General features: G+C 40.9%; 1 protein-coding gene and 1 pseudogene across 2 annotated transcripts in view; one reads left to right on the top strand and one right to left on the bottom strand.

Moving 5' to 3' along the window:
- The window catches only part of LOC121143475 (putative ankyrin repeat domain-containing protein 19), a 52214-nt gene extending 50274 nt beyond the window's left edge, over positions 1–1940 (bottom strand). The window contains exon 1 of one of the 2 annotated variants that reach the window (XM_040755328.1): positions 1411–1940. In XM_040755328.1, coding sequence (XP_040611262.1) covers positions 1411–1694 — 284 coding nt within the window. In that variant the 5' untranslated portion in view covers positions 1695–1940. The remainder of the gene's footprint in view (positions 1–1410) is intronic. The other variant, XM_040755327.1, reaches the window with a different exon arrangement.
- Positions 1917–26638, top strand: LOC101840598 (annotated as a pseudogene).
- The last annotated feature ends 890 nt before the right edge of the window (positions 26639–27528 follow it).

The raw sequence follows: 27528 nt of genomic DNA, 5'->3' as shown, positions 1-27528 counted from the left end.
TTTAGCTAGCTTGACATAAAACTATCCAGCACAATCAATCTACAATTATTTGCATGTGTAAGTCTATATAATAGAAGTATTCTCAATAATATTTATATTATTTAAGAATCTATAAGTACACATAAAAAGATTCTCTTCAGGCCGGGCGGTGGTGGCGCACGCCTTTAATCCCAGCACTAGGGAGGCAGAGAGGCAGGCGGATCTCTGTGAGTTCGAGGCCGGGCTGGACCGACAGCCTCTAAAACAATACAGAGAAACCCTGTCTCGTAAAAACCAAAATAATATTCTCTTCAGAAGAGACTAAGTATTGACAGAAAGTAAATACATATATAAACACAAAATTAAGAGAAAATGAAATTATCATCTGTGTATGAACGGCCCTACTCTTCAAAGGATTATTTGTAGGAACAACCTAAGTACATCCTGCACCATTACCAACCAACCACACAGAAGTCAAAGAATCAATGCCAACATAAATGTAGACTATATTCTGCATCACTGCAAATAAACTAGAAATAAATAAAAAAAAATGGTCAGAAACCCTCAAGTGTTCAAATTAAACATTTAAGTAATAAAATGGGGGAAAATTCAGTTGAAACTAAAATGCTTGAAAATAATACATTAGATTTTTACATATAGCTTGCTCATAAAAGTCCACAATCTATGTTTATGTGGATGTAATCAAAGTAAGTTGCCACTTAGCATAACAAGCTATGCTTATGCTAATATTTGTCTATATATGCCTCTTTTAAAGGTGAAATATTCCTTCCAATATGTTCTTCTAATAGTTTGATATTTTAAGGCAGGTTGATTAAAGGGCTATGTTATTTTTTTCCCTTACTGTAACCAACAGGTAGAACTGTATACAATTTTTCAATGCAGCAGTAGGAACAGGTACTCTCTGCCACCTTCCTAGTTCAGGTCCTTACAACACACATCAGTTAAATATGTATGTGAGTGTTTTTGTCTGTGTGTATGTGTGTGTATATATATATATATATACATTATATGCACATTCTATTTAATACATCGTTATGATGGTTATTGGATTTTATCTGAAGAATTTTTAGGTTTGAAAGCAATACATTATGAAGAATATTCCTTTTTGTCTTTCACTTTTCTCAATGTATTTAACATTGTATTCTTAATGTGTACACTAAGATAAAATGTGATTTAGTTTTGTTAGTTAACACTTTTAAATAATCTGTTGACTCTCTATGTAAGGGCTCCTATGGAAGGGAAAGTAACTAGATTTCTTCCCTTGTGTTGGCTTGGTCCTGGGTCCTCTCCCAGGTGTGCCTGTGGTGCCAAGGAACAGAGCTGGGCTCTCCTTGCCCTGTTGTTGTTTCGTGATTCAGTAAAGGAGTTAGTCCCACATGGGCCCTCGGTCAGGTCTAAAGGCCCTCTTACCTATTCTCCTCGTCTCTGTGATTGACTTCGTACTTCCCTAGAGTGTACTGCCGCACAAAAGATAAGTCTCCCGCACAGACTGCCATGTGCAGATCATTGTCAGGAAAGTATGGCACGTCTAAATACGCAGGATTCTGAGTACCAAAGCACAAGTTGTGTGCCTTGATATCACAGAAACCCAAGGGCATCTTTTCAACACTCTCTTTTTGTTCTCTACAGAGCCTAGAGTAGCATTGGCAACACCCAGGCCACCTCCCTTCCTCTCGGCTGTACTTTCCTCCCATCTCAGGCACGGTTATAGCAAGTCAACCGTTACCCGCGCCAGTATCTCCATGTCGTATCAAATTATAAGCCCACCCCTCCTGATCCAAATATTATCATTTGTCTTAGACTAGTCAAGTCTTCCCAGCGTCCTCTCAAATCAGTCCCTGGTTTACTGTCTACCAACTGAAGAGACAGTTGATAGGACGGTTTCTATCAAGCCATGCTGGTGGACGGTGTGCAGAATGCGAGCTGTGCACGTGTGCGGGCGTCTTAAGCCAAATAAGCCAATGAAGATCAATGCGCATGTGCACAGTCCAGCCTGTCAAATGTCTGCAGAGCAAACCTGCATTGCTTCAAAAAGAAAACGAAGCTGGAGGCATGGCTCAGTTTTAGGCATGTGTACTGCTTTTGCAAATGGACCTAGCTTGGTTTTCAGCGCCCACCACAGGTGACTCCCAAACCTCTCCAGAAAATCCAACGCCTGCTCCTGGACTGTAGGCACCTATACTCACCCGTGCCCAGTCCTTCACACACATAGTTCAAAGTAACCATTTTAAATGTTATTATCAGAGTGCTGGATGACTGTTTGCTCAAGGCTGCCTTGCTGTCATGGCAAAGCAGCCCTTGTATATGACTGTTGAAAAGGGAGGGGAGCTAAGAATGCCAAAGGTCTGCTCCTCAAGAAAATCTCTAAACGGACAACCTTTTTTTTTTTTTTGAGACAGGGTTTCTGTGTTAACAGTCCTGGCTGTCCTCAAACTCACTGTAGACCAGGCTGGCCTTGAACTCAGAGATCCACCTGCCTCTGCCTCACAAGTGCCAGTATTAAAAGTGTGAGCCATCACTGCCCAGCAAGAACAGCCTCCTAATTTCTAGTATTTTCCAAATCCAGTATGGTCCCTGCAGGTCTGTATGAGAATTCAACAATGGAACTAACAGTCTGTTCTCATGGTTTCAGAGATGTGTAAGTACGAACTTCAAAGAAAAACTAATGCACACCCCATGCAAGATATCCACTAATGCAAGCTTTCTAGTCTCTTTTGCCCTGACTTCTTTATGTTATCCCTAGTTTTATTCTATTTGCTCACAAAATCTGCAATAATTCCAAGATTTGTTTTGGAAAGCAATATATTTTTGTCTTTTTAATGAACCATTTTCTTGTCCCAGCTCATCTTTTCTCAGTTATAATGCTATATTCAGTGGCTTCTGGGTCCCAAACACTGCCAGGCTCAGGCTCATGACATCCTTCCTTGTCCTTTCTTTCTTCCCTCCCAAAACAGCTAATCTGTTCCTTCTCTTCCTCTTCTTCCCCCGACTTCCTGTCCACCATGAACACCCACATTCCCTCCAGCAGCACTATCAGCTTCTCAATCAACAAGCAAAATGAGAGTCCTTTGACAAAGCACATGGCTAAGGGACTTGTCAAGCTTGTCAGCTTTGACAGTAGCTCAGTCTTATGACATACTGCAAAAAATGCTTTCTTTGATACCCCCATTTTCAAATTCTGCAAACACGCAGATGCCCAAGATCTAGAACCCTCAAATCTCAGTCTCCTTTTCCAACACTACCTCATTCATTGCTGGAGTTCAGAGTTCCTGAAGTTTACCACGCCTACAACCACAGTGCTGCAGGAATCCACTTTACTCCACCCTACCCAACCCCTCAAGTGTTGCAGGTATCCAATTAACAGGTGCTCTGGTTCCGTTTTCAGCTCAGTGCATCGAGACCCATCCTCCAGGCAACTTCTGATGGCAGGAATTCCCCTCAGTTCTGTGCAATGTTATGATCCATGTGTGTGAGGGCTGTTGAACATTGCCTTAGAGGTATCAGTGTGAACCTTGGCATTAGTTCACATGTCTGAAAAACTCAATTGTATTGCCTTAAAAGTCTTGTTCATTTTGATCGCTTAAGCCCTCTACCATATACTGTTTTTCTTCCAAGAAACAATATAGTGAAAACACATTAGCATTTTACACTGGATAATTATAACACCAATGTGTAATTTGGGAACACATGATCTGACATACATTCCTGGACAGGTTGAAAATATCTTCTAATGAGATAAACTAAAAAATAAAACCAAGAAAGTGAGAATTTTACACCAAATATTTAAAATATGGCAGTGAGTGTTCATTATTTTAAAACATCAATGTTCACATTACTTACCATTTGCTATGCTAAGTAGTATATACTTTATATAAATAACAAAGTAGTATTCTTGATACTTCCCTTACCATAAAAGCTAATGCTCAGAAAACTTCCTTCTAAAAATACATATATCCATGCTTAGAGTTCTACCCTCGTAGTAGCACATTATTTTTGTGAAATGGAATTCATTATATTTTTGTCCATAAAATGCATTTGATCATATTCATTCCCATAACCATCTCATATGCCCACTGTCTGATTCTTTCCCAACTCTCCACCTTCAATATGCATTGTATTTCATTGCTAGACTTTCACTCACAATTGCTCATGCACACATGTGCATCCTCAAACATGCTCACATCTACAACATTCTTACTTTGCATACTCACAATTCCACTCTTGCACTTATCTACCCAACTCCTGCACATATACACCCTCACTTGTCATACATTACTGCACCCTTGTGCACAACCAACACACATGTGCACTCAAATCACTACCCAACTCCTGCACATATACACCCTCACTTGTCATACATTACTGCACCCTTGTGCACAACCAACACACATGTGCACTCAAATCACTACCCAACTCCTGCACATATACACCCTCACTTGTCATACATTACTGCACCCTTGTGCACAACCAACATGCACACATTTGCACTCAAATCACTCCTAAAATTTCACAATCACAGCCTTACAACCAATATGTACAATACACACAGTACACTAAGTACTCTTCATCCATGCCTGTAGTCACACAACTTTACACACTCGAATGGACACACTCATGTTTACATGTCATTTCAAAATCATACACAAAAATCTATACACAGTAACTCATTCAAACACACATGCTCACATAAAAATCACACACTAGGTTACATTCATACACACACTCAGAGTTACACACTAACACTATACACCATTCTGCCCTTTCCCAGTTACTAACACAACAGGCAAGGTGATGTTCCCTACATAGTTGCCCTTAACCTCTGCCTTGCTTAGTTCCTGGCACTGACAGGTAAGGGATCCTGGACACTAAGCAGTCAGCCAAATTTCTACCTTCCTCTCAGCTCCTGCTACCTACAAGTCAATGGGTCTCCACACACTCAACACTTGATTCAAAAAAATCTGCCTTCCCTCAGCTCTTGGAATCCCAACATGTAAGTGGTTCCAAGACCTGACAAGAACACTACCAAGACAGGCCACTGTGGGAGGGAAACTTTTTGCATGGCTCCACTCTGAGACAAAGAACTACAGGCAACAAAGGGATGCTGACAGTCAAGAGTAGTTTGTTCCAAAAGAGGAACCCTTTAATTGGTTATCCAATACCAGGTGGTCAGCCCTGAAATACAAGCAACAGTAAGGAGGGTTCAGCAAGATTGTGTATGTATTACAATAACAGAAAATAGAGGCCAGGGATTTGAGAGGAAGGAAGGGGCAGTGGACCACAGGAGAAGCTGGAGACTATGATGCTAGTATTCAGACATCTGTACTGGCCTGTCCTTGGGGTTCTGACAGGATATGCCCTAGCTGCAGCCACCTGTGCAAAATAATTATGTTCCCTTTTAAAAGGACCCTGTCTACCTCCCACCCTCCTCTTCCTCTCCCTCTCTGCCCCTTTCCTCTCTCCTGCTGCTCCTGTCCCTGGAGGCCAGTCTCCCCACCTTCCCTTTCCCCTTTGTAGGATCCCTTTCCCTAATAAACCCCCCATCTGCTTGAACCTTGTCGCAAAGGGCCACTTTTCTTAAATTACAACATATGGAAGGGGGGATGCAGTAAATATATTTTAATAAAACCTACCTCCTTAAATAACGTATCAGGTCTGAATAAGAGCTCACCAAAATATACAATGGAATAAAGAAAGCATCTTCAACAAATGGTGCTAGCATAACTGGAGGCTGGCATGTAGAAGAATGCAGATCAATCCATTTTTATCGCCATGCACAAAACTTAAGTCCAAATGGATCAAAAACCTCAACATAAATCCAACCACACTGAACCTCTTAGAAGAGAAAGTGGGTGGTACCCTTGAACAAATTGGTACAGGAGACAGCTTCCTGAACATAACACCACTAGCACAGACAGTGAGATCCACAATTAATAAATGGGGCCTCCTGAAACTGAGAAGCTTCTGTAAGGCAACGGACACAGTCAGCAAGACAAAAAGGCAGCCCACGGAATGGGAAAAAATATTCACTAATCCCACATCTGACAGAGGGTTCATCTCCAAAATTTACAAAGAACTCAAGAAGCAAGTCTCCAAAACATCAAAGGATCCAATTGAAAAGTGGGCTGCAGAACTAAATAGAGAATTTTCAATAGAGGAGTCTAAAATGGCTGAGAGGCACTTGAGAAAGTGCTCAACATCCTTAGCCATCCAGGAAATGCAAATCAAAACAACTCTGAGATACCATCTCACTCCTATCAGAATGGCTAAAATCAAAAACACCAAGGACAATTTATGCTGGAGAGGATGTGGTGAAAGGGGAACACTCCTCCAATGCTAGTGGGAGTGCCAACTGGTTCAGCCACTTTGGAAATCAGTATGGAGATTCCTCAGAAAAATGGGAATAAACCTACCACAAGACCCAGCAACTCCATCCTTAGGCATATATCCAAAAGATGCCCATTCATACAACAAGGATGTCTGTTCCACTATGTTCATAGCAGCATTATTTGTAATAGCCAGCACTTGGAAGCAACCTAGATGCCCCTCAACTGAAGAGTGGATAGAGAAAATGTGGTATATTTACACAATGGAGTACTATTCAGCAGAAAAAAATGGAATCCTGAGATTTGCAGGCAAATGGATGACACTAGAAGAAACCATTCTGAGTGAGGTAACCCAGTCACAAAAAGAGAAACATGGCATGTACTCTCTCATATATGGATTTTAGACATAGATCTGGGGAGTGCCAGCCTATAATCCCATGGCCAGAGAGTCTGGGAAACAGAAACTTCATTCAGTGGCTGATGGAAGAAGAGGCACACTCCCATGGCTAAGCACTGAGCTGAACTCAAGAAAGCCAGTGACAGAGAGGGAGGACTGATGACCAAAGGGATTAAGACTGGGCTGGTTTAACCCCCAGAAACAGCTGACCTGACAAGGGTTAGATCTTGAATCCCAGGCTGATGCCTGGGAATCCAGCATGGGACTGATCAAGACCCCCTGAATGGGGGTGTCAGTGAGGAGGCCTAGGTAATCTATTGAGCCTTGGGCAGTAGATCAGTACTCATCCCGAGTATACACATGGACTTTGGACTCCCATCCAACAGTGAGAGATGCTCTCTCACCCTGAATTCTTGGGGGGAGGGCCTAAGCCCTGCCCTGGATGAAATGACAGACTATGGACACCCCCATGGAAGGCCTCACCCTCCCTGGGGAAATGAGGGGATAATGGGGGGTTGGGGGGAGGGCACGGGAGGAGGGGAGGGAAAGGGAGAGGGACCTGGAACTGACTTGTGAAGCAACCTTGTTTCTAATCTAAATTTAAACTTAAAAAATAAAAAAAGAACTCACCAAATTGTACTGAAGTATCATATGCTACCTTCCCCCCCCCCATTTTTTTGGCTTTTGGAGACAGGGTTTCCCTGTATTGCTTTGCAGCCCATCCTAGAACTCACTCAGTTGGCTAGGCTGGCCTTGAGCTCAGAGATCAACTTGCCTCTCCCTCCCAAGTGCTGGGACTAAAGGCATCCACTACCAATGCCCCATAATTCCTTATTCTTAATGTTTTTATTGTTTGTTTTTGTTTTGTTTGTTTTTGCTTCTTGTTCTTTTATGATTGGCACTTTCCAGATTCCAGGTCCTAAAACTTCAAATAATGCTAGCAAAGGGGTACCAGCCATAACCAACTCCTTCTACCAAGAGCTGTTAGATCACCCAAAGTAATGTCATGCATTTCACCTACTCTTAGCATGAACCCCAGAGAGACTCACCCAGCTCATTTTTTATCCCTGTTCAGTTCCCAAGCAGCCAAGACTGATTGATCATCACCCCATGTCCTCCTAAACACAGATCCCAAATCCTTGAAGGGGAAATGCTATGATAAAACAAATGTGCAAATTAAATGCTAGAATGTTCTGAGTTAAAGGCACAGAACTTTAGGCTAAAGGTACAAAAAGGTCTTACAACTGGCCGTGTAACAGCCAAATTAACTAGATAAAAGACAAGGCTCCAAAAATAAAATAGCTTTTACTGTAACATTTCATTAATTTGGATTGAAATACATAAAGTCAATAACATATGTGCTACAAACTAACATGAGGGAGAACTATCCTATACCAACACAGGCTCAATTTAAGAGAAAAATATAATGCACACTGTATTGGTAAATTGCCGTGTGTTGTCAGAGTTCACCGAGTTGACTCTTGAAGTGAGAACGCTTCCCACTGTCCCCATATCAGACCCAAATATGTTTGTCTCAGAGTATCCTTCAATGCCTGTTGTTGACAAATGGGGATAGCTTCCCACCACTGTGACAGGGAGGGTAAACCAGCCCACGAGTAAAAACAGTGTCCTTGAAATCAGCTTGAAGATAAACAATCCCCAACAGTCATTACTATTCCACAATACTGAAGTACTGGCAGTGAGAAAGAAAATTCCGAAGTTCAGTCACAGGAAGTTGATCCACAAGAGGTTGATACAGAGCACTCCCAACTGGAAACTCCAGCCACTGCCCCAATGTTGCCAGTCCACTTCTGCAGGATATTCTTGCATGCCATTTGGCATGTCTCAGCTATTTGTTCTTTTAATTGGAAGCCTCACCTGAGGGACCACTTTACTCTCCCCAGAGACTCCACAGGGAACTCAAGTTTGTTGCCCTAAAGGGCCTTCTGGTCACTTTCTGTTGGATGTTTTATGCACCTGACTTGATGATGCTTTGATTCTTTCATCTGTCACTTGCTATTTAGTCTTTTAATTTTGTTTGCTGTATATTTAGAAGAATACTTTGTGATAAAGACATGAAGAATTGCAAACTGGCAAGGAAAGAGTTTCTTTAGCTTACAAGTCCCAATCACAGTCCATCACTAAGGGAAGCCAAGATGGAAACTAACATGACAACTTCAAAAGAAAAAACATATCTTCTACCCTTAACATCCCATCTGTAATTTATTGTCACAATCTCTTGAAAATTATTGCAGATATTTTCCTATTAGCATCTACACTAAAATACAATCATCAGAGCACTCTAAATTTAAGTACACTTTCTTATTTTCAGGTATACTCTACTAGCAAGTTTCTTTCCATTTGCATTTCTGTCAATAAGTCAGGAGGTGATGTCTTCTCATGGATTTTGTCTCTGAGACTGCTTTATTTCTGAAGGTCAGTTTGTTGAATACAAGATTCTTAGCAGGCAAGGTTTTACTCAGCACTCTGAATATGTTATTCTGAACCAACAGCCATTAGTCAGCCACTATCTCACTGTCACCACAGAAGAGTAGATGTGGGGGTCTGTCCATTACTGCATTTTATGGTGGTATGCAAGCCCATTACTGGGTCCTAAAACCATGTTCTGTGCTTGCTTCCCTCTTCCCCACTTGGAGACTACATCTTCATGCTCTGCTTGGTTGGATGTGGACAAGTATAACCTAAGGAATATACAAACTATCTTTTCTATCCTACTCTATGCACGTGTCCTTACTGCTAGCCTACAACCAGGTTCTTTGTTCTTATCTGGCTTGTTTACTCCAAGTGAAGGTATTTTCACATATAACTAATTATTAAGTGGGTATTCATACTGGGGAGTCTAATTCCCATAATTCAATTCAGACATTTGGATGGCTTTGAATATGAACTCAAAATAGCTTAGCTCTTTTCAAATCCACTGTCTTTAAAAATACTTCAGAATATGCTTTCCAGGAGAAATTCACTTCCAGTTAAAAAAGATAAACTATAAAGCTCAAGAAAACCATCACAAATAACCATTTCATGGCACTAGGAATTAACAGAAGACCCACAACAAAGGATGACTTGTTTCTTCATGAAAACCAGAGTTCAACCAAGAACATGATTCTCTGATTGTCCTACCTACTCAAGGCAGCTCCCAGCCCACAGATCCAATGGTTAAACCAGGGTGAAAGGAAACCCTGTAAAATAAGACTTGTGTGCCAGGAATGGTAGAGCACACCTATAACTCAAGCACCCAGGAAGCTCAGGTAGAAGGATGGCCAATTGGAATATAGCCTAGGCTACACACAGAGAACATTCCCCCCAACTAAAACAACAAAACCCCAAGAAAAATTAAAAGCTTGTTCTCATTTTCACAAGAGGATTCAGTTGGTCTGATGTACTACTGACTAAATCTAGGATCTCAATAAGGAGCTTACTAGCCTTTAAATGGTTGGCTGTTCTGCGACATGCAAACAAGATGAGAGTAGATGGCAGGAAACCCAGGAAATTGATAAGCACTTCACAGAATATTCTAGGCTTACCAGACATGCAGAGCAGAAAATTCTCCTGCTATCTGTATCCATAATTGATTGTCAAAATCTTCGCATACACATAAAGCAGAAGCAATAAAATGAACTAAAACTCAAAAGCCACAGTAAACTTGCTATATAATTTACTGAGACTAGAATTGTGAGGAATTTAATTTGGATGTCATCAGTGAGTATACTTTATAGTGACTGGTGATGAAAATGTAAATCTCACATAATGTAAGCTACAAAGGGAATTTGTAGACTCACTGAATTTTGAAGGCTTGAAAAAAACCTAATAGTGGGTATGACTACACAGAAAAAAGTCTTTGGTCTATATATTTACAATGAACAAGTTTTATAACATGAAAGTTACAACTCAACGTGACTGCAAAAATGTTTTAAATCAGGTTAAATAAAACATGTTACCAATGTTTTCCATATGTGTATGCATGAACATGCAGAGAATGAGGGAAGGGAAAGAGAATGAGCACATGAAAATGAGTGACAATGGAGACAGTAAAAATTAAAGCAACCCGTGAGTCTAGATCAAGAACATAAAGAGATCTACCAACATTTTCGGTTTGAGATTGCTATCAAATTTTAAGGTTATTTAAAAACGGCAAGGTCCCTTTAATTATACATATCTTCAATGAAGACCATATACATTCTCAATGAGAAAACTGAATATAAATTTAATATTTCCTTCAAGAATATAATTTGGTTATAACACCAATACAATGCACTCTATATTCTACTGATCTAAATATGAAATTACCAATAAATCCTATAATATGTGCAGCCTTCCAATTCTGACAAGGCGTATGTTGAAGGCCACTTTGAAAGGAATTAAGATATTGGTTTCCTTTTTATTTTGAGATTAAATATAATTATGTAATTATTCAGAATATACTTTGTTACTTATTTACGTCATAAAATACTGTTGTTCTGAAACCAAGAATCTGAAAGAAAATGGGCATGCATGCTGCATTTTTTAACATTTTTTTAAATAGCTTGTTTTACATGTCAATCCCAGTTCCCTCTCCCTCCCCTCCTCCCGCACCCCCCCATCCCCCTCATCCTACCACCCTATTGCTAATTACTTCCTTCCACATAGGGGATATCTAGAGTCTATCATTTCATTCAGGGTAGGGTCCAGGCACTTCCCTAAGACTCCAGGCAGAGAGAGCAACCCTCTTTGTGTTATGGACACACGATGTCTGTTAGTATTCGAGGGATAAACACTGCTCAGGACCCTATAGGTAGCCCAGGCCTCCTCATTGACTCTCACATTCAGGGGGTCTGGATCGGTCCCATGCTGGCCTCCCAGCTGTTGGTCTGGGGTCCAAGAGCTCTCCCCTGTTCAGATCAGCTGTCTCTGCTGGTTTTGCCAGCCCATTCTTTGCCAATTTGCTCTTCGCTCCTCTCTCTCTGTCGCTGGGTTCCTTGGGTTCTGTTCAGTATTTAACTGTGGGTGTTTGCCTCTGCTTCCATCAGTCACTGGATGAAGGCTCCAGGATGGCTAAAGACATGAAGTTCACTATCAGGAATGGGCATTCGAGGTGGTCTCTCCACTATTGCTTAGCTTGCCAATTGGTGTCATCCGTTTAGATCACTAAAGGTCACAATGGTGCCTGATCTGTCTTCTAACCTATGATTCCCTCTTTCCCCTATCCTACCCCCCAGTCGAACTTCCTGTTCCTCCACGTCCTACTCTCCCACTTCTCCCCCTGTCTACTTCCCAGGTCCCCCTCCCCCCCCACCCCTGGACGTGTTCCCCATCTGTTCAGAGGATCTTGCCTCATTTCTCTTCTCTTGGGTACCATATATATCTTTTAGGTTCTTTCCTGTTTCCCAGACTCTCTGTCAGTGGAAGTGCAGACTGGCACTATGCTGATCCATGTTTCAAATCCATATATGAGTGAGTACATACCATGTTTGTCTTTTTGTGACGGGGTTACCTCATTCAGGATGGTTTCTTCCAGTGCTATCCATGTACCTGCGAATTTCAAGATTCCATTGTTTTTTCTGCTGAGTAATACTCCATTGTGTAAATGTACCACATTTTCTCTATCCACTCTTCAGTTGAGGGGCATCTAGGTTGCTTCCAGGTTCTGGCTATTACAAATAATGCTGCTATGAACATGGTGGAGCAGGTGCCCTTGTTGTATGAATTTGCCTCCTTTGGATATATGCCTAAGAGTGAAATTGCTGGGTCTTGTGGTAGATTGATTCCCATTTTCCTGAGGAATCTCCATACTGCTTTCCAAAGTTGCTGTACAAGTTGGCACTCCCACCATCAGTGGAGAAGTGTTCCCCTCTCTCCTCATCCTCTCCAGCATAAATTGTCTTCAGTGTTTTTGATTTTAGCCATTCTGACAAGAGTAAGATGGTATCTCAAAGTTGTTTTGATTTACATTTCCCTGATGGCTAAGGATGTTGAGCACTTTCTTAAGTGTCTCTTGGCCATTTTAGCCTCCTCTATTGAGAATTCTCTGTTTAGTTCTGTACCCCACCTTTTGATTGGATCCTTTGGTGTTTTGGAGACTTGTTTCTTGAGTTCTTTGTAAATTTTGGAGATTAGCCCTCTGTCAGATGTGGGGTCAGTGAATATCTTTTCCCATTCTGTGTCCTGCCTTTCTGTCTTGTTGACTGTGTCCTTTGCCTTACAGAAGCTTTTTAGTTTCATGAGGTCCCATTTGTTAATTGTCGATCTCAGTGTCTGTGCCACTGGTGTTATGTTCAGGAAGTTGTCACCTGTACCAACTCGTTGAAGAGTATCTCCCACTTTCTCTTTTAAAAGTTTCAGTGTGGCTGGATTTATGTTGAGATCTTTGATCCATTTGGACTTAAGTTTTGTACAAGGCGATAAACATGGATCTATCTGCAGTCTTCTGCATACCAGTACCCAGTTATGCCAGCACCATTTGTTGAAGATGCTTTCTGTTTTCCATTGTATAGTTTTAGCTATTTTGTCAAAAATCAAGTGTTCATAGGTGTGTGGGTTAAAATCAGGGTTTTCCATTCGGTTCCATTGGTCTACCTGCCTATTTTTGTGCCAATACCAAGCTGTTTTCAGGACTATAGCTCTATAGTAGAGCTTGAAATCAGGTATGGTGATGCTTCCTGAAGTTCCTTTATTGTATAGGGTTGTTTTGGCTATCCTGGGCCTTTTGTTTTTCCATATAAAGTTGATTAATGTTCTTTCCAGGTCTGGGAAGAATTGTGCCAGAATTTTGATAGGGATTGCATTGAATCTGTAGACTGCTTTTGGCAAGATTGCCATTTTTTATCATGTTGATCCTACCAATCCAAGAGCATGGGAGATCTTTCCATTTTCTGGTATCCTCTTTGATTTCTTTCTTTAAAGACTCAAAGTTCTTGATATACAGGTCTTTCACTTCCTTGGTTAACATTATCCCCAGATATTTGATGCTGTTTATGGCTATTGTAAAGGGTGAGGTTTCTCTGATTTCTTTCTCAGTCACTTCATCGTCTGTATATAATAGGGCCACTGGTATTTTTTTTGAGTTTACCTTGTATCCTGCCACTTTGCTGAAGGTGTTTATCAGCTCTAGGAGTTCCCTTGCAAAGTTTTTCGGGTCACTTATGTAAACTATCATATAATCTGCAAATAGTGAAAGCTTGACTTCTTCTTTTCCTATTTGTATCCCCTTTATCTCCTTTTGTTGTCTTATTGCTGTAGCTAGAACTTCAAGTACAATATTGAAGAGATATGGAGAGAGTGGACAGCCTTGTCTTGTTCCTGATTTTAGAGGAATTGCTTTGAGTTTCTCTCCATTTAGTTTGATGTTAGCTGTTGGTTTACTGTATATTGCTTTTATTATATTCAGGTACATTCCTGTTATCCCTGATCTCTCTAGGACCTTTATCATGAAGGGGTGCTGGATTTTGTCAAAGGCTTTTTCAGCATCTAGTGAGATGATCATGTGGTTTTTCTTTCACAGTTTGTTTATATGGTGGATTACATTGATAGATTTTCTAATGTTGAACCATCCCTGCATTCCTGGGATGAAGCCTACTTGATCATGGTGGATGATTTTTCTGATGTGTTCTTGAATCCAGTTTGCTAGTATTTTATTGAGTATTTTTGCATCGATGTTCATGAGGGAAATTGGTCTATAGTTCTCTTTCTTAGTTGTGTCTTTGTGTGGCTTGGGTATCAAGGTAATTGTAGCCTCGTAAAAAGAGTTTGGCAGTGAGCCTCCTGCTTTTATTGTTTGGAATGCTCATGGATTGGTAGGATCAACATAATAAAAATGGCAATCTTGCCAAAAGCAGTCTACAGATTCAATGCAATCCCTATCAAAATTCTGGCACAATTCTTCCCAGACCTGGAAAGAACATTAATCAACTTTATATGGAAAAACAAAAGGCCCAGGATGGCTAAAACATCCCTATACAATAAAGGAACTTCAGGAGGAATCACCATACCTGACTTCAAGCTCTATTATAGAGCTATAGTCCTGAAAACAGCTTGGTATTGGCACAAAAATAGGCAGGTAGACCAATGGAACCGAATCGAAAGCTCTAATTTTAACCCACACACCTATGAACACTTGATTTTTGACAAAGAAGCTAAAACTGTACAATGGAAAACAGAAAGCATCTTCAACAAATGGTGCTGGCATAACTGGGTACTGGTATGCAGAAGACTGCAGATAGATCCATGTTTATCGCCTTGTACAAAACTTAAGTCCAAATGGATCAAAGATCTCAACATAAATCCAGCCACACTGAAACTTTTAGAAGAGAAAGTGGGAGATACTCTTCAACGAGTTGGTACAGGAGACCACTTCCTAAACATAACGCCAGTGGCACAGGCACTGAAATCGACAATTAACCAATGGGACCTTCTGAAACTAAAAAGCTTCTGTAAGGAGCTTCCTGGCCTGTGTTCCAGAGCCTGCAGAACGCCTGGGAACTGCACAGAGCTCCCAAACCCGGCGGGAGCCAAGCACCCCAGACTCCAGATCTTCTCTCCCACCAAAGAGACCAGGAAACTACAGGAGCCAGGGAGACCAGGCGAGTAGCTGTTCCGGATCAGGTGCAACAGGACCCAGCATAGGGTCCAGGGGACCAGGTAGGAGGCTAAGCGCCCCAGATTCCTGTTCTTCTTCTCCACCCACGGACCAGCATTTGGACAAGGCATAGAAGAACAACCAGATTACTGGACTTACTATCACCCACCAAAAGGGAACTCTGGTCCCCAGACCAGGAAGGGGCTCTTTCTGCACCCACTAGAAGAAGAGATGGGAAAGAGACAATACAAAAACACAGTCAGCAACAGAAAAACAAACATGACACCGCCAGATTCTAGAGACTCCACACCAGCAAGACCCCAATATTCCAACGCGAAGGAAGCAGAAGAGAACGACCTTAAAAGCACTTTCATGAAAATGATAGAGGCCCTAAAAGAGGATATTGGAAAATCCCTCAAAGAAATGGAAGAAAAAACAAACCAAAAAATGCAAGAAATGGAAGAAAAAACAAACCAAAAAATGCAAGAATTGGAAGAAAAAACAAACCAAAAAAGGCACTAAATGGAAGAAGAAATGAAGCAAAAAATGCAAGAAATGGAAGAAAAAGCAAAGCAAAAAATGCAAGAATTAGAAGAAGAAACATACCAAATAAGGCAGGAAATGGAAGAAGAAACAAAGCAAAAAATGCAACAAATGGAAGAAAAAACAAAGCAAAAAATGAAAAAAATGGAGGAAGAAACAAACCAAAAAAGGCAGGAAATGGAAGAAGAAACAAAGCACAAAATCCAAGAAATGGAACAAAAAGCGAACCAACAAATGCAAGAAATGGAAGAAAGAACAAACCAAAAAATTCATAAAAGGCAACAAACGGACGAACAGATAAACAGAAAATTGCAAGAAGCAATGCAAACGCTGCAAGGGTTGAAAACTGAAATAGAGACACTAAAAAAAACACAATCTGAAGAAAGGCAGAAAATAGAAAAGCTGGACAAACAGTCAGGCACTACCAATACAAGCATTACCAACAGAATAGAAGAGATGGAAGAGAGAATCTCAAGTGTTGAAGATACATTAGGAGAAATGGATTTATCAACCAAAGAAAACCTTAAATCCAACAAATCCTTAACACAAAACATCCAGGAATTATGGGACACCATGAAAAGACCAAACCTAAGAATAATAGGTATAGAAGAAGGAGAAGAAATCCACCTCAAAGGGACAGAAGGCATATTCAACAAAATCATAGAAGAAAACTTTCCCAACCTTAAGAAAGACATGCCAATGAAGGTACAAGAAGCCTACAGAACACCAAATAGAGTGGACCACAAAAAAAATCCCTCGCCACATAATAATCAAGACCCCAAACATACAGAATAAAGAAAGAATATTAAGAGCAGCTAAGGAAAAAGGTCAAGTAACATATAAAGGCAGACCTATCAGAATTACACCTGATTTCTCCATGGAAACTCTGAAAGCCAGAAGGTCCTGGATAGATATTCTACCTACACTAAGAGACCATGGATGCCAGCCCAGACTCCTATACCCGGCAAAGCTCTCAATCACTATAGACGGAGAAAACAAGATATTCCATGACAAAACTAGATTCAACCAATATGTGTCCACTAACCCAGCCCTACAGAAAATTTTGGAAGGAAAACTCCAACCCAAGGAAGCTAACTACAACCAGAAAAACATAAGCATTAGAGAATCCCTCTCTACCAACAGCCAAAAGAACAAAGGGGCGAAATTCCACCCATAATTCCACCAACAACAACCATCGCAAATCGAAGAAGGATGAGCAATCAATGGTCATTAATATCCCTCAATATTAACGGCCTTAACTCACCCATAAAAAGACACAGACTAGCAGAATGGATTCGAAGACAGAACCCTTCCTTCTGCTGCATACAAGAAACACACCTCACCCTCAAAGACAGACATTACTTGAGAGTTAAAGGTTGGGAAAAAATTTTTCAATCAAATGGACCCAAGAAACAAGCAGGGGTAGCAATCCTAATATCTAACAAACTAGACTTTAAAATAAAATCAATCAAAAGAGATGAAGGAGGTCATTACATACTCATCACAGGTGAAACCCACCAAGATGAAGTGTCTATCCTGAAGATCTATGCCCCCAATACAAAGGCATCCACATTCGTTAAAGAAACATTATTAGAACTTAAATCTCATCTAAAGCCCCACACAGTTATAGTGGGAGATTTCAACACACCACTCTCACCACTAGACAAGAATACCAGACAGAAACTCAACAAAGAAGCAAAGGGTCTAATAGAAGTAATGACCCAACTGGGATTAACAGATGTCTATACAACATTTCATCCACATAAAAAAGAATATACCTTCTTCTCACCACCACATGGAACCTTCTCAAAAATCGACCACATACTTGGCAACATATCAAACCTCAGCAGCTACAAAAAAATTGGAATAACTCCATGCATCTTATCAGACCACCATGCCTTAAAATTAGAATTCAACAACAACACAAATTGCAGAAAACTTACAAACTCATGGAAATTGAATAATGCTCAACTGCACCATCCCTGGGTCAAAGAGGAAATAAAAAAAGAAATTAAAGACTTCCTCGAATTCAATGAGAATGAAGACACAACATACCCAAACCTATGGGACACTTTGAAAGCAGTGCTACGGGGGAAGTTCATAGCACTAAGTGCTCACATGAAGAAACAGGAAAACAGTTATACCAGAGAATTAACATCGCAGCTAAAAGCTCTAGAACACAAAGAAGCAAACTCCCCCAGGAGGAGTAGATGCCAGGAAATAATCAAATTGAGGGCTGAAATCAACAAAGTAGAAACCAGGAAAACAATACAAAGAATCAATGCAACGAAGAGTTGGTTCTTTGAGAAAATCAACAAGATAGACAAACCTTTGTCCAAACTTACCAAACAGCAGAGAGTGAACACGCAAATTAACAAAATCAGAAATGAAAAGGGGGACATAACAACAGACTCTGAGGAAATCCAGAGAATCATTAGGTCATACTTTGAAAACCTGTACTCCACAAAATTCGAAAATTTAAAGGAAATGGATGACTTCCTGGACAGCTATCATTTGCCAAAACTAAATCAAGAACAGATAAGCAATTTAAATAGACCTATAACCCCTATGGAAATAGAAGCTGTCATCAAAAGTCTCCCAACCAAAAAAGTCCAGGTCCAGATGGCCTCAGTGCAGAATTCTACCACAAATTCAAAGAACAGCTTATACCAATTCTTCTCAAAGTGTTCCACACAATAGAAGCAGAAGGGTCTTTGCCAAACTCTTTCTATGAGGCTTCAATAACCTTGATCCCCAAGCCACACAAAGATACAACCAAGAAAGAGAACTTCAGACCAATATCCCTCATGAACATTGATGCAAAAATACTCAATAAAATACTGGCAAATCGGATCCAAGAACACATCAAAACAATCATTCACCACGATCAAGTAGGTTTCATCCCAGGGATGCAGGGATGGTTCAACATACGAAAATCCATCAACGTAATCCACCATATAAACAAGCTGAAAAACAAAAATCACATGATCATCTCACTAGATGCTGAAAAAGCCTTTGACAAAATCCAACACCCCTTCATGACAAAGGTCTTGGAGAGATTTGGGATAACAGGGACATACTTAAACATAATAAAAGCCATATACAGTAAACCAACAGCCAACATCAAACTAAATGGACAGAAACTCAACGCAATTCCTCTAAAATCAGGAACAAAACAAGGCTGTCCACTCTCTCCATACCTTTTCAACATGGTACTTGAAGTTCTAGCTATAGCCATACGACAACAAAGGGGGATCAAGGGGATACAAATTGGGAAGGAAGAAGTCAAACTTTCACTGTTTGCAGACGATATGATAGTTTACATCAATGACCCAAAGAACTCAACCAGGGAACTCTTACAGCTGATTAACACCTTCAGCAAAGTGGCAGGTTACAAGATCAACTCAAGAAAGTCAGTAGCCCTACTATATACAGATGATAAAGGGGCTGAAAGAGAAATCAGAGAAACATCACCCTTTACAATTGCCACAAACAACATAAAATACCTTGGGGTAACGCTAACCAAACAAGTGAAAGACCTGTATCGTAAGAACTTTGAATCTTTAAAGAAAGAAATTAAAGAAGCCCTCAGAAAATGGAAAGATCTCCCATGCTCTTGGATAGGTAGGATCAATGTAGTAAAAATGGCAATCCTGCCAAAAGCAATCTACAGATTCAATGCTATCCCCATTAAAATCCCAGCACAATTCTTCACAGACCTTGAAAGAACAATAATCAATTTTGTATGGAAAAACAAAAGACTAGGATAGCCAAAACAACCCTGTTCAACAAGGCAACGTCCGGAGGCATCACCATCCCTGACCTCAAGCTCTATTATAGAACTATAGTCCTGAAAACAGCTTGGTATTGGCACAAAAATAGACAGGCAGACCAATGGAATCGAATTGAAAATCCGGGTATTAACCCACACACGTACGAACATCTGATCTTTGACAAACAAGCTAAAAATATATAATGGAATAAAGAAAGCATCTTCAACAAATGGTGCTGGCATAATTGGAGACTGGCATGTAGAAAAATGCGGATCGATCCATGTTTATCGCCATGCACAAAACTTAAGTCCAAATGGATCAAAGACCTCAACATAAATCCAGCCACACTGAACCTCTTAGAAGAGAAAGTGGGTGGTACCCTTGAACGAATTGGTACAGGCGACAGCTTCCTGAACATAACACCACTAGCACAGACAGTGAGATCAACAATTAATAAATGGGACCTACTGAAACTGAGAAGCTTCTGTAAGGCAAAGGACACAGTCAGCAAGACAAAAAGGCAGCCCACAGAATGGGAAAAAATATTCACTAATCCCACATCTGACAGAGGGTTCATCTCCAAAATTTACAAAGAACTCAAGAAGCAAGTCTCCAAAACACCAAAGGACCCAATTAAGAAGTGGGCTGCAGAACTAAATAGAGAGTTTTCAATAGAGGAGTCTAAAATGGCTGAGAGGCACTTGAGAAAGTGCTCAACATCATTAGCCATCCGGGAAATGCAAATCAAAGCAACTCTGAGATACCATCTCACTCCTGTCAGAATGGCTAAAATCAAAAACACCAATGACAATTTATGCTGGAGAGGATGTGGTGAAAGGGGGACACTCCTCCATTGCTGGTGGGAGTGCCAACTGGTTCAGCCACTTTGGAAAGCAGTATGGAGATTCCTCAGAAAAATGGGAATAAACCTACCACAAGACCCAGCAACTGCACTCTTAGGCATATATCCAAAAGATGCCCATTCATATAACAAAGATGTCTGTTCCACTATGTTCATAGCAGCTTTATTTGTAATAGCCAGAACTTGGAAGCAACCTAGATGTCCCTCACCCGAAGAATGGATAGAGAAAATGTGGTACATCTACACAATGGAGTACTATTCAGCAGAAAAAAAAATAATGGAATCATGAGATTCGCAGGCAAATGGATGACACTAGAAGAAACCATCCCGAGTGAGGTAACCCAGTCACAAAAAGAGAAACATGGCATGTACTCTCTCATATATGGATTTTAGACATAGATCTGGGGAGTGCCAGCCTACAATCCTATTGCCAGAGAGTCTGGGAAACAGAAACTTCATTTACTGGCTGGTTAAGTACTGAGCTGAACTCAAGAAAGCCAGTATCAGAGAGGGAGGACTGATGATCAAAGGGATTAAGACTGGGCTGGTTGAACCCCCAGAAACAGCTGACCAGACAAAGGTTAACTCTTGAATCCCAGGCATCAGCCTGGGAAGCCAGCATGGGACTGATCAAGACCCCCTGAATCTGGGTGTCAGTGAGGAGGCCTAGGTAATCTATTGAGTCTTGGACAGCAGATCAGTACCCATCCCAAGTATACACACGGTCTCTGGACTCCCATAGAACAATGTGAGGTGCACACTCACCCTGAACTCTTGGGGAAGGGTCTAGGCCCTGCCCTATATGAAATGACAGACTATGGACACCCCCATGGAGGGCCTCACCCTCCCTGGGGGAATGAGGGGATAACGGGGGGGGATGGGGGGGAGGGCACGGGAGGAGGGGAGGGAAAGGGAGAGGGACCTCGTACTGACTTGTGAAGCAACCTTGTTTCTTATCTAAATTTAAAATGGAAAATAAAAAAATATTAATAAAAAAAAGCTTCTGTAAGGCAAAGGACACAGTCAAAAAGACAAAAAGGCAGGCCACAGAATGGGAAAAGATATTCACTAACCCTACATCTGACAGAGGGCTAATCTCCTATATTTACAAAGAACTCAAGAAACAAGTCTCCAAAACACCAAAGGATCCAATTAAAAGGTGGGGTACAGAGCTAAATAGAGAATTCTCAGTAGAGGAGGCTAAAATGGCCAAGAGACACTTAAGAAAGTGCTCAACATCCTTAGCCATCAGGGAAGTGCAAATCATTTGAGAAACCATCTTACTCCCGTCAGAATGGCTAAAATCAAAAACACCGAAGACAATTTATGCTGGAGAGGATGTGGTGAGAGAGGAACACTCCTCCACTGCTGGTGGGAGTGCCGACTCATACAGCCTCTTTGGAAATCAGTATGGAGATTCCTCAGGAAAATGGGAATTAATATACCACTAGACCCAGCAATTCCACTCTTAGGCATATATCCAAATGAGGCATTTCATACAACAAGGGCATCTGCTCCACCATGTTCATAGCAGCATTATTTGTAATAGCCAGAACCTGGAAGCAACCTAGATGCCCCTCAACTGAAGAGTGGATAGAGAAAATGTGGTACATTTATACAATGGAGTATTACTCAGCAGAAAAAAAACAATGGAATCTTGAAATTCGCAGGTAAATGGATAGCACTGGAAGAAACCATCCTGAGTGAGGTAACCCAGTCGCAAAAAGACAAACATGGTATGTACTCACTCATATATGGATTTTAGACATGGATCAGGATAGTGCCAGTTTGCACTTCCACTGATATAGAGTCTGGGAAACAGGAAAGAACCTAAAAGATATGCATATATGCAGAGTACCCAAGAGAAGAGGATGGAGACAAGATCCCCTGAATGGATGGGGAACACGGCGAGGGGTGGGGGGGAGTGGGACCTGGGAAGAAGAGAGGGGGTGAAGAGGAAGAGAGTTGGTCATGGGGGAAAAGGAAGTTGAGGGGGTGGGGGTAGAATAGGGGGAAGAGGGAATCATAGGATCGAATACAGATCAGGCACCAGAGTGACCTCGAGTGATCTAAAGGGATAACACCAATTGGCAAGCTAAGCTTAGTGGAGAGACCACCTCAAATACCCATTCCTGATAATGAACTTGATGTCTATAACCATCCAGGAGCCTTCATCCTGTGACTGATGGAAGCAGAGGCAAACACACAATTAATCACTGAACTGAACCCAAGGAACCCAGTGACAGAGAGAGAGGAGTGATGAGCAAATTGGCAAAGAATGGGCTGGCAAAACCAGCAGAGACAGCTGATCTGAACAGGGGAGAGCTCTTGGACCCCAGACTGACAGTGGGGAGGCCAGCATGGGACTGATCTGGACCCCCCAAATGTGAGTGTCAGCAAGAAGGCCTGGGCAACCTATGGGGCCCTGAGCTGTGGATCAGTGTCTATCCCTGGTATACAAACAGTCTTCATGTGCCTATAGCACAAAGAGGGATGCTCTCTCAGCCTGGACTCTTAGGGGAGTGCCTGGACCCTACCCAGAGTAAAATGACAGACTCTGATATCCCCTATGTGGAAGGATTTGGCAATATGGTGGGAGGGTGGGGGGAAGGGGAGTGCGGGAGGAGGGGAGAGGGAGGGAACTGGGATTGACATGTAAAACAAGCTATTTAAATTTTTTAAAAAATGATAAAATAAAAAAAAACATTCTAAAAAAAAAAAGTACCAACCCCCAAATCATCCAATGTTGGCTCAGGTCAGTGAAGAGCATGGAATTTGAAACTTTTGTCGGTGAAGAGAGTGGAATTTGAGACTTGTGATGCACTGTCCTTCACGGATGTTTGTGCTAAGACTCAACATTCCTCAAGGACACAAGATGCTGTCAGTTCCAATCCTGTGTCATTTCCCCAGACACACACTACAGGAAGCCATGTCTCTATTCTTAGTGATGGACCTGTATGCATTTGAAATTCACCAAAACCCCCTGTGTGATGAGATACTGAGCAGGGAGTACCATTCCAAGTGAATCTCTAAGGATCAGTGATAGGTTAGACAGCAAGACAAAACACCAGGCCTAAGAGAGAAACATAGCTCATCCATTGGAGAAATTTGAGGAAAACTGCATTGGTGTCTGCATCTGATTGAACATGGAAATGGCTCCTCAGAGTTCTTTCTGAGATTGAGTGCTGTGAGCTGATTTAGTAATGTCTTGATTGTGTATGCCCCACCTGACTTTTTACAAGGAAGAACTATTTGACAAAGTTATACAGATATTTGCTATCATGTTTATGTTTCCAACTGTGGATTATCCACAATGCATGTTTGGGGCATTCATCTTCTCTATTTATCCTATATTCCTTTAGATATTGAAACAAAATATGAAATTAATTTTTTGCATTGTTCAAATATTTTCTTACGTAATTTAATTAAATGTTCTTTCTTCTACATTTAGTAGCAACATTTTGTGTTTCTACATGTGGAGAATGTTGCCTTATTTTTCTTTTTTTTACTTTTAAGTGTTATTTTCTATATTTCATATTATAATATTTTTAAAACAAGACTATAACATGTTTCCATTGCTAATTTTCTAGAACGTGAATGATCTTACTGACTTCCAAGGGACTGTCATGGAATGTTCTCTTTCTTTGAAAATGGACTGTGCTGTGGACATAAATTTAATAATGCATGTAGAGAATAGTAAGTTATATATTTTAAAAGTTTTATATTACATAGAGTTTGTAAAGTAGAATACTGTTTTAATCTGCTAAAGAAATTATCATCTAAACATACAACTAGAAGACTGGTGAAATGGTAAGACCATCTTTGAGTAGTAGGTGAACTTGAGCTAGTCATTGATTAAGCTGTATCAGTTCAATGTAGTGTTTCCAACCACTTGAGAAATACTAGTAAGTGAAGTGGAAAAGGAGGGTGATGAAAAGTTTGAAGTACATGCAGGGAGTAAGTAGAGGCAAATGAGACGTTAGTCCATATTAGACAATGGGAAATTAATTCATAGGTATAGAATGGCTTGAAGTAGGTGATGTGGAAAAGATATAGAAAATGACCTCCCTGGACTAAATGTGTTTGAGAAGAACAACATGCTTTAAACCATCTATCCCTCCCTATTTAAATTGCAGTAACACTGAATTGTCTGATCAAGAAGAACTAGATTTTTTACAACACAAATGCAAACATGGTGTTCATTATCAGTGTTTGTGTAGTAACTAATGTGACTTTGTGGTATCACCTCATAGACTAGTAGTTTTTGTTGCTAATTCATAGAATTGAAAGGAAAAAAGAAATGGTTTACATATGGAAGGATTAGCAATGTTATCCCAAAACAGTTCCATCAAAAAATTAATGCCTTGTACTACACTTTCAAGTCAGAAGATGAGCTAGAAAGGCCTAAAGAATACTTTGAAAAGTGTGATTGGAGGCAAAGAAAGGTACTTGTAATTGCATATTGACCAGAGTGTTTCACAATTTCACGAATCAGCTGCTGCAGAGCATGTTAAAATGATGCTTCCATTTTAAAGATCTGGTGTCTACTCTTTTGAATAAGGTCTGTAGCTTTGCAGATGCTAGTGCTTTTTCTCCTAGTCTCCTATGAGAAAAAAAGAGAGACTCATCTTCAAAGAGCTCCATGGTACGTTCAAAGACAGTAGTGTAAGAATCGTAGGACCTATGGAAAGCACAGTTTTCAGCCTTAGGACATCAATCATGTCTGAAGAAATATAGACTATAAAACTATACACCACCATAGTACTAGTTCAATAGGATACTATGTGATCCTTAAATTATTTCTGATTGGTTTATGTAAAAGCAGATATTAGAATAATGCTTAACTAACAGGTGAAGTGGATGAAGTCAAGATACATGTGCAAAGGATCTTTTGAAAAAATGGGTAGTCTATTGTATAGGCAGCTGGGAAGAAAAGAACTTGGTAAATTATGAGTTTATTTTTCAATTCCTGAGAGAAGTCTAACTGCATTAGTATTCAAATCAAATAATAGATGTTTGTTGCAGTAGGGAGTTTTGGAAGCAGAAGGAAGGACTGAAATTGGGATAAACTGTACCAATCACTCTTCCCTCCCACAACTCTCAGGTGTCTAAATGTAATCTACATTGAGCTTAGGTAGTATTTGAGATAAATCCCTCCATCATAGGGCAGCCCCACTACCAAAGAATCATTGTGGGTATGGACCAGAAGAACTCCTACATAGGCAAGGAGGCCCAACGCAAGAAGGGTATCCTGACCCTGAAGTATCCCATTGAGCACGGTGTTGTCACCAGTTGGGATGATATGGAAAAGATCTGGCGTCACACCTTCTACAACGAACTGTGTGCGACTCCCGAGGAACACCCACTGCTCCTAATGGAGCCCCCACTCAACCTCATCATTAATAGAGAGAATATGATGCAGACAATGTTTGAAACATTCAAAACCCCAGCCATGTATGTGGCCATTCAGGCGACTCTGTCTCTGTATGTGTCTGGGCGCACAACGGGCATTGTCCTTGAGTTTGGTGATGGGGTCACGCATACTGTGCCCATCTCTGAAGGCCAAGCCCTTTCCTATGCCATTATGTGTAGGGACTTGACCGACTAACTCATAAAAATTTTGTATGAGAGGGGCTACAGATTTACTACAACAGCCGAAAGAGAGATTGTCCATGACATCAAGGAGAAGCTATGCTATGTTGCCTTTGATTTTGAAAAAGAAATGGAGTCTGCTGCACACTCCTGCTTGGAGAAGAAGTACAAGCTTCCTGATGGCCACATATTGTCTATAAGCAATGAGCGATTCCGGTGCCCAGAGGCACTTTTTCAGCTCAGTTTCCTGGGCATCAAGTGTTGTAGAATCCACAAAACTACCTTTTGTTCCACCCTCAAGTGTGATATGGACATCCACAAAAGCCTTATGGCAACATTGTGTTGTCTGGTGGCACCACCTTGTATCCAGACATTACTGGTAGGATGCAAAAGGAACTCACGGCCCTAGCACCCAGTGAAATGAAAGTTAAGAGCATTTCTCTCAAGTATGCCAAGATTTTAGTTTGGATTGGCGGCTCCATTCTGGCCTCACTGCCAACGTTCAGGCAGATATGGATTACCAAAAGTGAATATGAAGAACTAGGCCCTTCAATAGTACACCGCAAATGTACATGAAGTGTCTTTTTTTCTGGCAGAGGTACATGCCTCTCATAACCTCATACAATTGTAACAGTCCTTTGAAAATAAATTAAATTGTATCTGAATATCAGCATTGGATCAAAGAACTTGCTGCTTATTTTAGATTTTGCATTTGAGTTGTATGTTTAATACCTCTGGTACATGTTTAATACCCTATGGATATCTTGATTTAGTCATTAGTCCATGTGGCTCAGTCACTTGGACACTGAGAACAGGCTAAGGAAGAGAAATCCCCAGCCTGGTGGGTCTGTGAGAGCACACTGCAGTGACCCATGCAGGCACTAACTGACTGTTGACCGTTCCAGGATTTCTCAAGTCTGGCAAGGGTCCCTGAAGCAATAGCCATTTCTGACATACCCGGCTAACCCAGTGGGGGACATCCAAACCTTAGAATCCCACTTTGGTTCTAGTGTTTTCCATCTGAACCCCATGGTTTGTTACTTGCCTTAAGTTGGGAATGTTTGCATTGACACCTATAAATTTATTCTTGCTATTTCTGTAAGGTTTTATGTACTCAAGCCTTTAAGAAATGACAAATTTTGGATTTCTACTGCTCAGTGAGAAATTTAGGCCCCACAAACATGTCTGAAAGTGCTCAGAAATTTTGTTGTTTCTCAAACTGATTTTTAAACATTCTTCATCAACAATAAATGCCTTTCTTCATTTTTTAAATGTTAGAAACAATTTTACATGTCAATCCCCCCCCATTCCCTTGCCACACCATCCTCCCATGCCACTGGCAAATCTCCCCAACCCACCTCCACCCACTCCCCTAGGATAGTGAAGCCTTCACAGGGGACCATCAAATTCCCTGACATTATTTAGGGGAGGGCATAGGCCCTCTTTCGTGTATCTGGGCTGCAATA

Source organism: Mesocricetus auratus, unplaced genomic scaffold, assembly GCF_017639785.1.
Source record: "Mesocricetus auratus isolate SY011 unplaced genomic scaffold, BCM_Maur_2.0 Super-Scaffold_100013, whole genome shotgun sequence".
Taxonomy (NCBI): Eukaryota; Metazoa; Chordata; class Mammalia; order Rodentia; family Cricetidae; genus Mesocricetus; species Mesocricetus auratus.
The sequence above is the reverse complement of the archived record's forward strand: the minus strand, read 5'-3'. Positions and strand labels throughout refer to the sequence as shown.